We start from the raw sequence: 17,487 nt of genomic DNA on the forward strand, positions 1-17,487 counted from the left end.
CTTCTTAGGAGCCAAACTAGACACAGCCTCCCAAATGGCTTACCGGACAGAAGACAAGCAAGAGAAGTTAACTCATTATTTCAAAGGTTTGGCAAAACTCACCCAGATGACTGCAAGGAGATTCCTACAGGCCCTGGGTTACATGGCATCCTGCATTCTCCTGGTTCCATTAGCAAGACTACACATGAGAAAGCTTCAATGGTACCTAAAAAGCCTATGGTCTCAGCACAGCAGCAACTTAGAGACAACCATACCGCTCATTCCATGCCTACAAAAGGAATTCCTATGGTGGGCCTCGGTAAGCCAGGCAAACACAGGTATGTCATTCAAAAAACCACAGATAACACAGACCATGACCACCGACGCCTCAGACCTTGGATGGGGGGCGCACATGGAAGGCAGATGTATACAAGGACAATGGTCTCCAAAGGAAACACATCTGCATATAAACCAAAAGGAAATGCTGGCAGTAATGCATGCCATCGAGGCCTTTCGACAACAACTTCAGCAAGGCCATTTACTGATGCGGACAGACAACAACACTGTGATGTGGTATATAAACAAGCAAGGGGGCACCCATTCTTACCTCCTTTGCAGACTGACAATGAATCTTTGGGAAAAATCACTGAGCCTAAACATACAGTTACAATCCCAGTTTGTTCCAGGCAAAGACAATGTGCTGGCGGACAGCCTAAGCAGGAATTTCACAGATCCACACGAGTGGAGGTTACATCCGAAGATCTTCACACAACTCACTTCGACATGGGGCAGGCCAGAAGTAGACCTATTTGCCTCTCACCTCAACCATCATCTACAAAAATTCTGCTCAAGGATATATCATCCACTAGCTTGGAAAATAGTTGCTCTCTCATTCAACTGGAACTTCCTAAAAATCTATGCATTCCCACCTCTGCCACTGATGACCTCAGTATTACTAAAGATCAAAGCAGAGAGACCCAAGGGGATCCTAATAGCTCCAGACTGGCCAAGACAACACTGGTATCCACTACTACGGAGCATATGTCACACCAAGAAGTGGGCCCTTCCCCAATGGCCCCTACTTTTGACTCAACACAACATCAAAACAGTGCATCCAAACCTTCAGACACTGCAGCTTACAGCCTGGGAGATCCCATGAATAACCTCAATCTATCTCTCTCCAAGGAAGTTCAGCGGATATTAACAGAGGCTCGAAGACCATCCACCAGAAAGGTTTACTTAGCAAAATGGAAGAGATTCAGCATTTGGAATACCAGCAAGGGGCATGATGCATAATTACTGAACATCCCACTCATCCTGGAATATTTGGCAGATATGCTACAGAAGGGACTCTCATATTCTTCCATAAAGATACATGCTTCAGCTATTTCAGCTAGATATAACACTGATCCGCCTGTCTTTTCACATCCTTTGCTAAGGCAATTCCTCAGGGGAATCAAGAACATTAAGCCACCAAGAAAGGCTCCAGTGCCAGCCTGGGACCTCAACTTTGTCCTAGAAAACCTGACTCTCCCTCCATTTGAGCCAGCAGCTTCAGTCGACTTACAATTTCTCTCATGGAAGACAGCCTTCCTGTTGGCAATTACCTCAGCAAGAAGGGTTTCGGAACTACAGGCCCTAATGGCAATACCACCATTCATAATCTTTCACAGAGACAGGGTCTCATTGAGGACCAACCCTACCTTTATGCCAAAGGTGGTATCTAGGGTTTCTTTAAATCAAGCTATTCATCTACCTGCTTTCTTCCCCAATCCTGAGAACAAAGGGGAAAGACTGTTACATACCTTGGACATTCACAGGCAACTTCGATACTACCTGGACAGAACCAAGACCAGTAGGAAGTCTGAACAACTTTTTGTAGCTTACGCCCCTGCAGTCCAAGGAAAAGCAATTTCAAAACAGACTATTTCAAAATGGATTGGACATTGCATCAGATTCTGTTATTCCTTTCATGGGAAGACTGTTCCTGCCAATGTCAGACCACATTCCACCAGAGCTACAGCCACCTCTACAGCTTTTTTAAGAGGGGTGCCTACAAAGGACATTCTAGAAGCTGCTACATGGAGCTCCGTGCATACATTCTCCAAACACTACAATCTCCCTCTATACTCCAGATCCAGAGCAGGCTTTTCTTCGGCAGTCCTGCAGGGTTTGATTGCCACACCATCTTTTTCCTAGAGCATTCCTCCTCCCCCAGCTAAGCTATGGTATTCTACCCATATGTTATGACTGCAGTTGCATTCTTGAAGGACATAGTACAGTTTTGTACCTACCATAAATGTAGATGTCCGATAGATATGCAACTGCAGTCGGATTTTCCCTCCCTCCATACCCCTCTATGCCTAGGGTCCACTCCTATCCCTGTTTCTCTTAGCTGGGGATATCTGTTATGGTGTATCTGTTTATTGCTTACTTATTTGTCTGGAATCCTGTTTTTATCTTCCAATTTGATTACAGCCTTCCTTGGAGGGCACCTGGCATCTGGGGCAAGAAACACTGAAGAAAATGGCATCGGCTGATGCTTATGTACTCCAGCCACTCTGACGTCGGAGAGAAATGCGACATCAGCCGACGTCGGACCCAGACTTTGGAATCCGGCCGACCGAGGGCTGCCCGAGGCAGGACAACCCATATGTTATGACTGCAGTTGCATATCTATCGGACATCTACATTTATGGTAGGTACAAAACTGTACTTTGTCTGAGTCACAGTTATGGCTTTATCCTGCTGTTGTGCTACAAGTGCAAGACATCGAATAAAGCTAGTTTAGTTGTGTTAGGGATGCACAATAACAGTCCATCTTCGGGGGGGGGGGGGTTTACATCTCCAGCAGTTTACATACCAACCCACTCTCCCAGAACAGTGTGTTTAGTGTGCCAATAGGATAGTTTGTCAGTGGGAGAATTAAAAATGGAGAGACATTGATCCCTGTTTTATAGTTGCATGTACTGTTAAACTAATGAAATATTACATTTGTGTTGGTTTGTACCAAAAGGAACTTTGACTGTTTAAAAAATAAATAAATAAAAGGTGCAGATAAAACAAAAAGTGAGCTGTTGGGCTGTTTCTTATACTGCTGCTATGGAGGTTCTTGCTGTGTGTCTGCTTCCAACATAATGTTATTGTGAGTGCACCACACATCTTAAAAGGTGGAATTGCTGCTAGCATTTTAATTCATTGTCTCACTTTGCTTTTTGTGTCTTAGAAGCTTTTGTAGTGATCTTTGGTGTGAGAACTTGTGGTATTTTGGAAGAAGCAGTTCCTAAAATCTGGCATTAAATATTGTAATTTCCTTGCTGTTATTGAGTAAACACTTATTGGACCACTATAATTTACTTAATTAAGCACCGCCTATTACTGCATGTATTTTACAAGAGGTTGTACCCCGCCCCGTGATATGGGAGCTTAGCCACACCCCACACACAGTGTCTAAATATGCTGCCTCTGAGATCGCACTAACTTGGAGAAATGGGGAGTTCAAATTGGACTGTTGCAGTGCTTCATCCAGGGAACCTCTGGTCAGGAAGGTTAGACTTCAGTAAGCATGTCTTTTGATATTTTGAAATAGATGAGATTATTTCCACCTGTTACTGGAGGTACTAAAAGTATATTCTGCACAATTCATCTTCATTTTCAGTAAGTTGTGTTTCAAGTGTCTGAAATAAAAGGTAAAAGGTAAGTGTTTTGTCAGAGAAACCTGTCTTTTCCTTGATTGTGTGTGTGTTAGTGTGTGTGTGTGTTTGTGTGTGTGTGTGTGTGTGTGTGTGTGTGTGTGTGTGTGTGTTTGTGCGTGTGTGTTTGTGCGTGTGTGTGTGTGTGTGTTTGTGTGTGCGCACTTTCACCAGTAGTAGTTTTAGGAGACGGCGTGATATGCAAAGTTATACTAATAATGTGTTACATGGAGTTACTTCTTGCCTGCAGAACCTGAATCCTCATTGTTGATTCCCGAGAGACCAGTGGCACTGGTAGAGGGAGAGGCGCAGCCCGAGTCTGGAAGTGAGACCAGTTCAACCAGGTATTCTTTAAACCCCTGTAGAATGAATGTGGCAGGTTTGCGATCATGTACATACTCAGTTTTTTTTGGGGGGGGGGGGTATTTTTGCTAAAGCTTGTGTTGCATTATCTGTTGCAAAGAGAGACCCAAAGAAAAAACAAAAGTGACAAGGTAGTGTTGGCATGTATACATATGGGAAGATTTGTTTCTGTTCTTTAATTTTAAGTATGATTATGTTATGAAATATTTTTATAAAAAAATATGAATTAAGTCAGAATAATAGGGATATCGGATTTAAGAGCCATTGCATTGGCATTGCATTTGTTGCATCTATTTCTTTCATACTAAAGTTGTGGTTGTGTAAATTTGAGTATGTATTCCCCAGGTACTTGGAAGTTAATATCTATTGCTGTGCTTAATCACAGTTTTTTCATGTTGTATTAGTTAAACCCATGATATTAATACAGATTTTACAACAAAATATCTTAATGCCACTTGAAGCTATGTTCTGATGACTGAAGACTACATTAAGATAAATTTATTAGACTGGAGTGCTGGTTTGCTCATTGGTACATAATGGAGATGAAACATATCTTGAGTGTTTTAGAAATTTGAGTTGTATGTAAGTATTAACTGTATCTTGTTGCCATATCATTGTACTTTTGAACTTTAACAAGAGCTTATCTTGAGAATAGCTAATGTTAAGTTGTCTATCTCGCCTTCGTTTCTTGCTTGTTGGGGATCAGAGCCGATCCTTGGCTCTGACTCTGCCATCTTCTATAGCTCGAGAGCTGTTTACTGGCTTGAGGCTACCCCTTATCCCATGATGCCTAGCGCTAGCTACCCAGATCTCGTTTGCCGCTTCAGCTGCGAGGTTCAGACCCCCTTCAACACTAAATGCAGTAACTACTTCTCCCTTTTACCACTTCCCGATCACCTTCCCAGAGACGCTCTAGTCCACGATTGGCCTCAGGGACTTCTTTATGCCTTCCCTCCATTCCCTCTTACACCCAAACTTATACAGAAAGCTATTCCGTTGGGTTGCAAAATGATCCTCGTTGCCCCCTACTGGCCTCGACAGATTTGGTTTCCGTTCCTGCATCGTTATCTCATCAAGCAGCCCTGGACTCTGGATCCTATTCCAGACCTACTGATTCATCAGTCAGGAGAGCTGCATCAGTCCCTCCAAACACTCCAGCTCACAGCTTGATTGATCCAATTCCAACCTTAGCCAGGCTTCCCAGAATTTCCCCAGCCGTGCTTGAGGTTATTGTCTCCTCTCACAAATCCGCCACTAGGAAGACTTATGCTAGCAAATGGAAACGTTTATCTTGTTGGGCTAGAGGCTAGGAACATAGATCCCTTTTCAGCTCCAGTGCATGAAATCTTGGAGTTCCTAACAGAGCTTTTCCATTCTGGGTCCGCTTTGCTCCAGTGCATGAAATCTTGGCGTTCCTAACAGAGCTTTTCCATTTCGGGTCCGCTTCTGCCACAATCGGGGTTCAACTACCGGCCATCTCTAATTTTCATGTTGGTTTTTCTAATATGAACATTACGTCTCATAAGCTGTGTAAAGCTTTTCTCAGAGGGACTACTCTCCTTAGGCCCCCAGTAAGAGATCCCTCTCCTCCTTGGGACCTTAATTTGGTACTAGCCTCCTTGATTATGCCCCCTTTTTGAACCGGCTGCATCCTGCTCCATTAAGTTCCTATCTTGGAAAACTCTCTTTCTGGTAGCTATTATCTCAGCCAGACGTGTCTCGGAACTTCATGCACTGAGTGTTCGTCCTCCGTATTTAGTTTTTCACAAGGACAGAGTTGCCCTGAGATCTAATCCCTCTTTCCTTACGAAAGTCTGCTCGGAGAATAATCTAAACCAATCTATAGACCTCCCTGTGTTTTTCCCAAACCACACCAACAAGGCAGAATACAAACTACACCAATTGGATGTTCATAGACAATTGGCGTTTTTACCTGCATAGAACGAAGGATATTAAAAAGTCGGACCAACTTTTCCTTTCCTATGCTAGGGGAAACAGGGTCTTCCAGTTTCCAAAGTGACTCTGTCCAGGTGGTTGTCTCGCATTATTACCTTCATCTATCAACTAAGGAACAAAGAGTTGTCTATCAAACCGAAAGGTCATTCTACTAGGGCTTTGGCCACCTCTGTAGCCTTCCAGGCTAGGTTGCCCTTGGACTCCATCTGTGCCGCTGCCACGTGGGCAAATCCTCATACCTTTGTTTTTCATTACAAGTTAGACATGGTCTCCAGGAGTAGAGCTAACTTTGGTTCCACTGTTCTGAAGCGTCTGTTCCAGTGAACCACCCAGGATTGTAGGTGCTAGGGACGCTGTCCCAACAAGCAAGAAACGAGGGCGAGATAGACAACTTAACATAAAGAAGTTATGTACTTACCATAACGTTCCATGTTAGTTGTCTTCATCTCACCTTCTTTCTTGCGTCCCACCCTCCGTCCCCTGTCCTATTGGACTGAGAGGAGTCCTGGTTTCACTGGCTGAGTTTTCTCTGCTTTGTTTCCAATACTGACTGCGAGAGTGTTACAGGTTTGCTCAACCTGTTTGTTTGGACATGTTGATTCTCTGGCTATGTCTGGGGTTAGCTGTTATAAACGAGATCTGGGTAGCTAGCGCTTGGCATCATGGGATAAGGGGTAGCCTCGAGCCAGTAAACAGCTCTCGAGTTATAGAAGATGGCCGAGTCGGAGCCGAGGATCGGCTCCGATCCCCAACAAGCAAGAAAGAAGGCGAGATGAAGACAACTAACATGGGACGTTATGGTAAGTACATAACTTCTTTTTGTGATGTTTACATCCATTGAGGCAATACTGTTTATTCTGTGGTTCCTAGACTACTTGGAACTCAACAGTCAGGTATCCGTGTTTTTTTGTGCAAGTCACATTACACATCTAAGTTAGTAAATGTACTTGTGATTCTCCATGTGTCATCAAATTCCTGCCTTTCTTAGAAGAATCCTAAGCAGGGACTTCTGAAATAAAACTTTAGTGACTAATGCAGCTCTATTGTTAGAGACTGATAAAGCTCTGAGTAATACCTGATGTGGCCACCTGAATTTGATTAGCAGCTAAGACACCTCCTGGAACTGGCAAGGGGGAAGGTACGAGTGAAGCAACACTGCAGGTTTACAACTGGGAGGTGGAGGTGAGGCATATCATCCCATGGCAGAATCCCAGATATTGACCAATGAACATAAATTAGCACTGTCTTGAAAGGAGCAGGACACTCTCTTGCACAGATGTGTCACTTGTTGGAATTAATGGCATGCCCTCACTGACATCCATTGCACTCCCAAGTACTGGAATACATTACTGAGCATGCATCACAGGACAAAAAGATCTGACGGATCCTAAATGACAGCACCTCATGGTCAACAGTAAAAGGAGGAACAAATGGTCCTCTTGCCAGGAGTCGCAGGTTTGATGATCAGTAGTCAGCAGTGGGATGGGAAACCTTAATGCTGTAAAATGGAAATGTAGAAAACAGAGCACAAGAATGAGGAACTTAGTGACTGTTGGAGGGTGAAGGATGAGGAACTTTAGTGACTGTTGGAGGGTGAAGGATGAGGAACTTAGTGACTGTTGGAGGGTGAAGGTAAAAGCAATACATGTATGATGGTGTTGCTAGAGTCTTTTTACTGGACGTTTTTGCATTTATTTATTTATTATTTCCAGTTTGATGACTGCGCAGGTCCACTGGGCTCAAGGAGCCCGTTTTCAGTGGAGGCCCGGGGCGAAAAGCTCCACATTACATACAGGTAAATCAAACATATACTTATATAAAAACAAATGTAGAATTATATAATGAGATGTAGCAAATTAGAAATGCAAAAAAAAAAAATTGCGTATTGCCTTTATTTGGGAGAGTTCTTGCTGAGGTTGTCGCCATCTGGATACATTCCCAAGTAGTAGTATCCTTAGATATGTGCAGCACTGCAAGTAACAATAAATGGAATGTAACGCATATTGTTTATTGGTTATAAAAATATCTACAGGACTGATTATTTTCCTGGACATACATAGATATTTTCTGAACCTTTTGGCCATGAACCATTTTGTGACGGCACAAACACTTGCTAGTAGGACATTGCTTTTATGTGAAGGTGGAGATATTTTAACTATTGACCCTGCACAGGGATCTGTCATACCTTGTACAGCAAAGTAGTGGTGTCTCAGTAGATACTATTTTGGGGACCATCTCCCCTTCTTTTTGTTTAAAAGAGAAGATAAACTTCCTTTAAGGTTTATGTAGGTTATTATGAAATGCCACTGTGCAAATTGCACTGTGAACATAGCAGCATATTTATTTTGTCCTAGATGTGTTTTCGTCTGGAAATGCTTGTTACGTAAGAAAGTATTAAATAGTGAATAATATCAGGGCAAGATGCTAGCAGTATTGCATTTTTTTAGCAGTGTACATGTGAATAGTAATGCTAAAGTTAATTTACCACATACAGTAGCATTATGTTTCTGACAAGTGCCTCTGATATAATTGATGGTGGACCTATCTGAGAATCTACCTCTAAAATAATCGATGGTGTTAGCATCAGCAGTAGTAATTAAGCATGTAACATTGTCAGTATTAGTGCTAGCATTTGAATGCATGTAACATTGTCAGTGTTAGTGCTAGCATTTGAATGCATGTAACATTGTCAGTATCAGTGCTAGCATTTGAATGCATGTAACATTGTCAGTATCAGTGCTAGCATTTGAATGCATAGAACATCGTCAGTATTAGTGCTAGCATTTGAGTGCATATAACAGTACAGCTAATACACAAACTCCATTGTTTGTAAACGTTTGCTCAACTTACCTACAGAAAAATTAAATGAGGCTATGGTAGTTGTACAAAGTATTGAATGTTTAGTAAACTGGCTTTGTAATTCATTATTATTTTATATAAAGAAATTAAAAGGTGTGCAAATGTACATAGCTTACTTACAACAGTGCAGGATATCTGTTAACTCAAAACAGCTGTATTAAGCCTTCTGCTGCGTCTGAAATATCCTGTTAAGTAAATCTGTAGGACTTGTTGAAGTAAAGATGCTTTTACCAATTTCTCTGTACATTTTTCTGGCTGCTTGTCTTCTAAGAGAGTTTTCTAATAGCTACCTTCTTGCCATGTTGGAGAGTGAGATCTACTCCATTTGCCTTCACCAGTACTCGGGCTTATTCTGCTACCCTACCCACTCTTACACTACATTATACTTCCTTACCTGCACTCATATAACCTACCAACCATTCTCACCACTTCCCACAGTAAACTAAACTAACCGATAGGGAAGGGAAGTTCATCTGCAGTCTCGTCCTTTCTAGTTAGCTACCATCCATCTGTTGTAACAATTCTACACGGCCTCTACAGCTCCCACTACTACATCTGTGCAGCCTACACAACACTGTCCAAACATTGTTGCCTTATTTCTAACAGTAACAAATAATCCCTATCAATCACAGTCGCCCTACCTGTAACTCTACTGCTCTGCCTCCCAACTTTGCTGGCCTTCATCACCAGTTATCATATCTCCCCACTACACACAAACTGGACATCACCCAGTCCAGTTACAAAGCATCAGCACCTACCTTGTCTCACTGTATCCATAGCACTCTGTCTCTACAAACTAACCACCTCAGACCTCTGTCTACAGATATCTTTAACCAAGTATTCAGACTTGCAGTCAAGTTTTTAGTGTGTTGTCATTTGCTTAAGTGTTGTTTTTTTCTCTCTCTCTCTGCTGCTAGTCTCTAGCATATATATTTGCATGTTTCTCCTTGCTTCTACTGAAGTTTTCAATTGTAATACCTGGTTTTATGAATAGCACAGTTTACTGTGTGTAGTCTAGCCAATTGTTAATAATATGAGACGGGTATATTTGTGAAACAAAGTTTGATCATTGCCTGTTTTTTTTAGTGTATGTTACAAACTCAAGCTGCTTATTCTGAAGTGCTTAAATATCACATTTACAGACTGTATGTTATGTAGCAGAGAGTGGGAACTAACTGAGATAGGCATTGTACCTGTCCTTCTGAAATCTGTAAACCTCCATCTCCGTAATACCACACTTGCATACTAGCACATATCTCTTGCTAGTTAATTTTCCTTCTGTTCTTCTAAACCATGGAAGCCTCCATTTTTGTTTTTAGTAATCCCAAACTTGCATACCTAAACTCATCGCCTGTTAGCTTCCTTATTTTCCTGTTTAAAGGCTGTAAAGCAGAAATCCACAACCTTGAAATATAGTGCACCACTAATGTTTGCCAGACACCACTTAAAGTACTAATTGCCTGTACTCTGCTGCATTATCTACCTAGTTCAACCATCAATCTTAGTTGTTTTAATTTCTGTCACTCTCTCTCACAGTATACCAAGCACACAGTCTGACAACTGCTGCTGAAAAGTTAGCAATCACACTACCAAAGGAACTTGTACAGCTGAATTTCAATTCCAGTTGCAAAAGTTCAAAAGAAATTATACTTTCAGTTAAAATCTATGTAAGGCATTTTCCATGACTCACACTAAACTTAATTGTTTTCCTTCATTTATGCATTAGTGTGCTCTGTATTTTAGTGTTGAATCTGCAGGAAGGACACTCCCATCCCCACCCACAAGCCTTTTACTGCTGAAGGTGAAGCTAAATTAATACTGTAGCATATTTTACCCACATGTAAAACATCCCTGGAAAGACCATAAAAGCCTATTACCGTAAAATTAAATGCTGCAAATTGTGTCAGGTATTATAGAGTTCAAAGACCTTGTCTTTGTATCCATAAAAATTCTACCTTATTGATTGTTTTGGTGGCAAACCATATGTGGGGGGAGTAACTGCATTCCATTGAAGTAACTGATTGGTCCTCACCTCATATCATGTCTTTCTCCAGCTACTATAACATTATTTCAAGCCAAAGTCACAGCCTTTTGCATTTAACTTAGGTGTATGTTAACAGCAATTTACCGGCTTGTCTTACTGTCTTTAAAATTATCAAGATTTGTCTTGCCTTCTGTTTTGCTGCAGTTTTACAGATAGTGTTCGTGGTACTTACTCCACAGTGGGCCAGCCCGCTTCGTTCAGTACTCACTCCACTCGGGCTTCACTCTGCTCCCATACCCTAACCCCCTCCAATTCCCACCCAACCCACTACATCAACACATTCCTCAGTTACTCCACCTCCTATACTCCCCTTCCTGTCATGTATCTAACTTTCTATCCAATCACAAACTGCTCTGTTTATACCATCTCCACCCCTTCTGGTTCTAATTTCCTTCACAAATCTCACTTTGCTCCCTCCTCTTCAAAACCTACCTATTCCCCACACTATTATCACTGCTCATTACTTCACCTAACCATACTGCAAGATTTTTACAAGACTAACAATGCAGTTTCCTTCCTGTATCACCTTGTTCAGCTTCCTCATCTCATTCCTAACATCATCACCAGTACTAATAATAAATAAGCCCACCTCCACCATTACTTCATCCTCCCCTATCAAACATCTTCCCATTAGCTACTCAGAAATATCTTCAAGCTTATTTCCCATAACCCTAAAATACTAAAAAATTAAAAAATGTCAGTCCCAATGTTAAGGTAATGATTCTATTCATTTCTGCTAAAACTGCCATAATAAACAAACCTGCTTTCACCACCATACATCAGTGTAGTAACATTCACCCCAACCCAGGTCCCAATCAAACCCCAAACCATAAAATACACACTAAATGTTTAAACATAATTACTGTAAATATTAGAAGCATATGCAATAAAATGACAGATTTTCATGCCTGGATGACTCAACACAACCCAAACATCCTAGCCACAACAGAGACATGGCTAAAGCTGGAAATAAAAGATGCTGAAATACTACCCCCTGGCTATAATATAATTAGGCTAGCTAGAAAACATAAAAAATCAGGTGGAATAGATGTAATTTTTCCAAATATTCTCACAGTAACTCACTATACAGGCACAGTCCCAACTTTTGGAAAAGCAGAAATTATCATTTAATTCCTAAAACTTAATAGAGCCAAGAGCATATGCATTGCCATGTTGTATATCCCCCCAGAACAGAACATTTCAATACTTGAAAACATACTGTCCTGGTTAACAGATACAATCACAAATGAAATTATCCTCCTGGGTGATGTAAACGTTGACTGGCAGTTTTTATCCCCAAATTCAGTGATCAACAGCATAAACCTCTTTGGATTCACTCAACTTATTAATACACCAACAAAACATGGCAAAAATAACTCCCAACAATCTATCCTGGATTGGATTCTGGTTACCAGGCCATCCAATTTTACATTCTCAGGTACCCTCCCTGGTATACTAAGTGACCACCTGCCAGCTTATACCAACAGGAGTATTACACATCTAACAAAGGAACGTAAGCTTAAAACTACCCGTAATCTCTCCAAATTCTCCAAGCCTCTGCCTAACATATAAAGCCATGTCAAACCCAGATCTGTTGGACATGCTACACTTAAAGAAATCCCAGTCTCTCCGAGCCACATGCTCCGGGGACCTAAAGCTTGTCACCACAGTAAACAGGACATGCTGGAGGGATAGATTCCTGTCCCATAGACTTCCCATGCTCTGGAGCAAACTACCCATTCATGTCAAACAAAGCTCCTCATTAGCCCTCTTTAAGAAAAATCTTGACAATTGGATGGGACATAGGAAATTCACACCGGGGATCACTTTTGTGGCTCTGCTCGACAGGAGCATAGGAAAATACATTTCTTGGATGGCGAAAGCCAGGGAACTTTTTGGGCTAGGCTTATATAGGCCCTAGGGCCGATAGCCTAGTACCTACCTATGAGTCTTTCATTGAATCTGTGAGGGCAGGTAACTGGTGCATCCCAAGAAGACTTCCCTTAAATGATGCAGTTGAATACTTCAGTGCAGTATTTGTAAATATTCTTAACACCTTAGCACCACAGTGTACAAAAAGAATTAAAAACGCCATACTGCATGACTCACCAACCAATGTAACCTCCTTATGAAAGACAGTGACAAAGCATGGAGTAACTGGCAAAAAAATAAAAATGACAAACAAATTGGCAACTATTAAGACAACTACAAAACCAAGTCAAGAAACAAGTTAATATTGATAAGTCTTGTTATGCTCAGCTACATGATCTCCATAAAAACATCCCTAAGAAAATTCTTGTCCTGCATATCCTCTCTCATCAGCCCAGGTACAAAATAGGATCCCAGCCCCTACCCAGACATTCCTCGTCTTCAAGCAGCTACCTATTTCAAATACATACATCATAGAATACATAGTCAATTTAATGTCAAACCTCCTTCCACACAGCCAATTTCCCCTACCTTAGACCCAAACACATTTTCTTTGTAAAATTCACCTGCCTGCAACCTCTCCAATACACATGCAGATAACTCCGTCCACCTTACCTTTCATCCAGTTTCTATAACTCATAAAAAAGGTATTTACGTAAACTAAAATTTTGTTCCTCCTCAGCCAACAACCTTCCACCAGAATACTTAAATCTAGCTGCAGATGCAATCACATATCCAATCGGCATTCTTATTAGTAGATCAGTAACAGAATCCTATGTCCCTAACTTGTAGAAAATGACATGTAATACCCCAATACATAAAGGAGGTAATTCCACTGACATTACAAATTTCCATCCCATAGCCATCCTGTCTCCCCCCTCTAAAATCCTTGAAAGATATATTCATCAAAAGTTTCTCCACTATCTCTTACAAAATAAGCTAGTCACCAATACACAACATGGATTTCGGTCAGACTACAGCATCTGTACTGCATTACTATGATTTATAGGCACTGTCAGTAGAGCTCGCAACTTTAATAAACTTGTATCCCCAGTATGTCTAGATCTGTCAAAAGCTTTTGACATGGTCTCTCACAGTAAACTCCTCAATTAATTTTTCACCCTGAGTCTAACTTCTCCATCTATTCATTGTTTCTCTAGCTACCTTGCCAACAGGAAACAAGCTGTAAAATGCCAAGGATCCATCTCCGCTTACCTTCCCACTTCCACAGGCGTCCACACAAGGATCCATCCTTGTCCCTCTACTGTTCAATATTTTTATCAATAAGCTACATTCATATTCTTCTGAAGGCACCTTGATTAGCATAACTCCTACTTAACTCCCAAACAACCAGACTCCTCCTCTTTATCCCAACAATTTGCACCCCCTAACAAAGCATCTTTCAAAATCTTTTTTCAGTAAATGACACTAAAATCGAGTTAGTCCACCATACCAAACTATTAGGTAGTCATAATAGATGGTAATCTTAAATCTGACTTTCACATCCAAAGCAGTATTAAGCACACCCATCAAAAGCTAGGCATGCTATACAGAAACGATCATTTTTGAGCACATCCACAAAAATTACTGTAGCCAAACTTTACCTTCTACGCTCCCTACTCTATGGCTCACTAATTCTAACCAATTTACAATCCTCTATAAAAAAAACAAACTTGAAAACTGCTACAACAAAATTGCCATGTTTGCTAGTAATTCATCCTCCTTTACCCATGACTATAAAGTTCTGCATACCCTTAGTTGGCTGGAACTCTACCCCCACCTCTCCTACATACAACTTATAACAAAATATAAAATCATACACAAACCATTAGCCTGACCAACTCTTACCCCTTTAATAAACATGCATTTTCCAAAATGAACTGTTAGACTGGAAGACAAACAACTTCTTACCGTAAATAAACCAAATAAATACCCTGGACAAAGCCTATACTCATACTCAATAGCAAAACAAAAAAAATGCATGGAACTGCTTACTTCTAACCACCAGAACTATTTCTAACCAACCTATCTTTAAATGATCCCTAAAAGGATACCTTACAAAATCTTGGAACTGCTGCTGTGCCAATCCTGGCTGAACTTGATCACTGTACTTCACTCACCCCCTTCAACCTAGATCACACTTCACAATCCTATTCAGCCTCCTGCTACACTCCTTTTTGTTTCCCCCACTGTCTTACCTAATTTATCTCTGCAGACCTTTTCTGTACTCTTTCCTCCCTACTCACCTACGCTATCTGAAGACATCGTACCCTGCACTTTTCTTATAATCTCGTTCTCTCCATCCTTCTTTCTATAACCATAATATGAACACCATCTCTCATACTGAGACATTACTCAGTTTCAGCTCACTGTCTCTAATCATTTAATTTCTTATATCTCTTTAAATATCTTATTAGAATTGTCTTGGGTGTCATTTACCACATACTAATCTATGTAACAAATAATGTGCCTATTGAATTTTTTCTCACGTATTCTCTTCATCTCATGTAATTGTTTTTCTGCTAAGAAACGTATGTTCTATGTTTTTCTAATTTCAACGTATTTTTCACTCGGATGAGCTGTAGTATAACATGATACTCGTGTTTTAAAATATCCGTACTTGCTGTTTTGTAATGTAACATGATACTTGTGACTGGAAATATCTGTACTTGATTTTTGAAATATTGTGATTGTGGTGCTCTTCTGCCTGGGCCTCCACTAAAAATGGGCACTTTCTGGCCCAGTCAGACTTTCCTGGTAAACGAACGTCAAATACATACATACATACATATGTATACACACACACACCTACATACACACATACCTACAAACACATAAACAGAAATGGTGGCCAAACCAAAACTAAAATGCAACTGTTTATTGCTGTATCCTGTGTAAAATATCAGGTCAAATAATCATCAGCGACTTTCATCCCAATACATTTCTCATCAGTCACCTAGCCATCCTTTCAACCAGTGTAACAAATAGCCACCCAGGTAATATCTCCCAACAAAGTACAGATCCTGACTGTGTACCTTACTAATAACCTAAGAAGCAAGCGCAGTAAAATCCAAGGCATCCATGTGTACCTTGAGACATACTGTTCTGATGCAGTCATAGCTACTGACACCTGGTTAAAAAAGAAATGCTAGTAATGAAATCACACACTTTCATATAATGTACTTTGGCAGGACAGACAAAACAAGTGTGCAGGTGGAGTTGCAGTCATCGGTAAAAACTACCTAACCATAATCCTCTTCCTATAGGTAAAACACAAATTTAACAATGCCGAACTCCTAATATCACTGTAAAATCAACAACAGTAAGAGAGAGCATTTATAACAGCCATTTATACACCACCAGACAACAGTGATACTACAGAAGATATCCTGCAGTGGATATTCCATCATATAAACCATGAAGCCATAATACTGGAAGACCTAAACATAGACCGGCAACTTATAAAAATACTGATTTCCTCCCCCACACTGGAATCTATAAACTCATACGGTTTCACACAGGTATTATACCATGACTCCCCCAAAACGTGCACGCTGATTGGCCAGCGTGCCCGTTGTAAATCGAGTTATACTAATGGAAAAAGGTCCGGTCGCCCGGACTTTTTTCCATTAGTATAACTCGTTTTTTTAAAACACTGTCTCGCTATGTTAAATGGGTTTAACATGGCGAGACAGCTTTAAAATAAGCAATGGAGATCTCCGTTGCTTATTTTAAAGCTGTCTCGCTATGTTAAACCCATTTAACATAGCGAGACAGTGTTTAAAGCAACGGAGAAAGCAAGATCTCCGTTGCTTTTTTTGGAGTCTCGCTATGTTAAATGAGTTTAACATAGCGAGACAGTTTTAAAATAAGCAATGGAGATGTCCGTTGCTTATTTTAAACTGTCTCGCTATGTTAAACTCATTTAACATAGCGAGATAAAAAGCAACGGAGATCTTGCTTTCTCCTGCTTTTGCTCAACTCTGATGTACTGCGCAGGCGCGGTACATCAGAACTGCCGGATGCCAGACATCTGCGGAAGGGCAGTAAACAGGCATTATACTATGGCATTATTTAAGAAAAGTAATAGCTTCTTTTCTTAAATAATGTCATGGTATAATAGCAATAACCCACTTCTGGGTGTGGGTAATACTAAATTTACCCACGGTTTGTTTGGTCCTCGGGCCACCGAGACCAAACCACGCCAACCGTGGGCTAATTTAGCATTATCCACACCCAGGCGTGGGTATTGCTATAATAACCTCTACCACTAGTATTAATAAAAGCTCAGGCAGGCACTCAAGACTAGACTGAATTCGTACTAATTAATCAAATAAACAAAAGTAGGTTATCTGCCTGATAGCATAAGTGACCATATACCAGCATATGCCCTTAGAAGTTCTTATAATCTAAGCATATACCAGCATATGCCCTTAGAAGTTCTTATAATCTAAGCAAACATATCACCTGTAACCGAACAAGAAATGCAGCTAAATTCAACAAAGACAATTTTATTGAAACAATGCAGTATAACTTGAATGTACTTAGATTGGTGCCCCTACATACAGTTGCTGCACACTTCAATGACATTTTCTACAAACCCTAAATAATCTTGCCAAGCATGTTATAAGAGTAAAATCTTAACCCTGCATCGTGGCTAACAAA

At 40.7% G+C, this 17,487-nt stretch overlaps 1 protein-coding gene across 1 annotated transcript in view; it reads left to right on the forward strand.

Annotated features, from left to right (window-relative positions):
• CENPT (centromere protein T) overlaps positions 1–17,487 on the forward strand; it is a 687,603-nt gene that overhangs the window by 100,350 nt on the left and 569,766 nt on the right. Inside the window, exon 3 of the mRNA XM_044082068.1 lies at positions 3,922–4,015. Within this exon, the coding sequence (XP_043938003.1) occupies positions 3,922–4,015 (94 nt within the window). The remainder of the gene's footprint in view (positions 1–3,921; positions 4,016–17,487) is intronic.

This window comes from Protopterus annectens, chromosome 8.part1, assembly GCF_019279795.1.
Source record: "Protopterus annectens isolate FY-2018-M chromosome 8.part1, PAN1.0, whole genome shotgun sequence".
Classification (NCBI taxonomy): Eukaryota; Metazoa; Chordata; order Ceratodontiformes; family Protopteridae; genus Protopterus; species Protopterus annectens.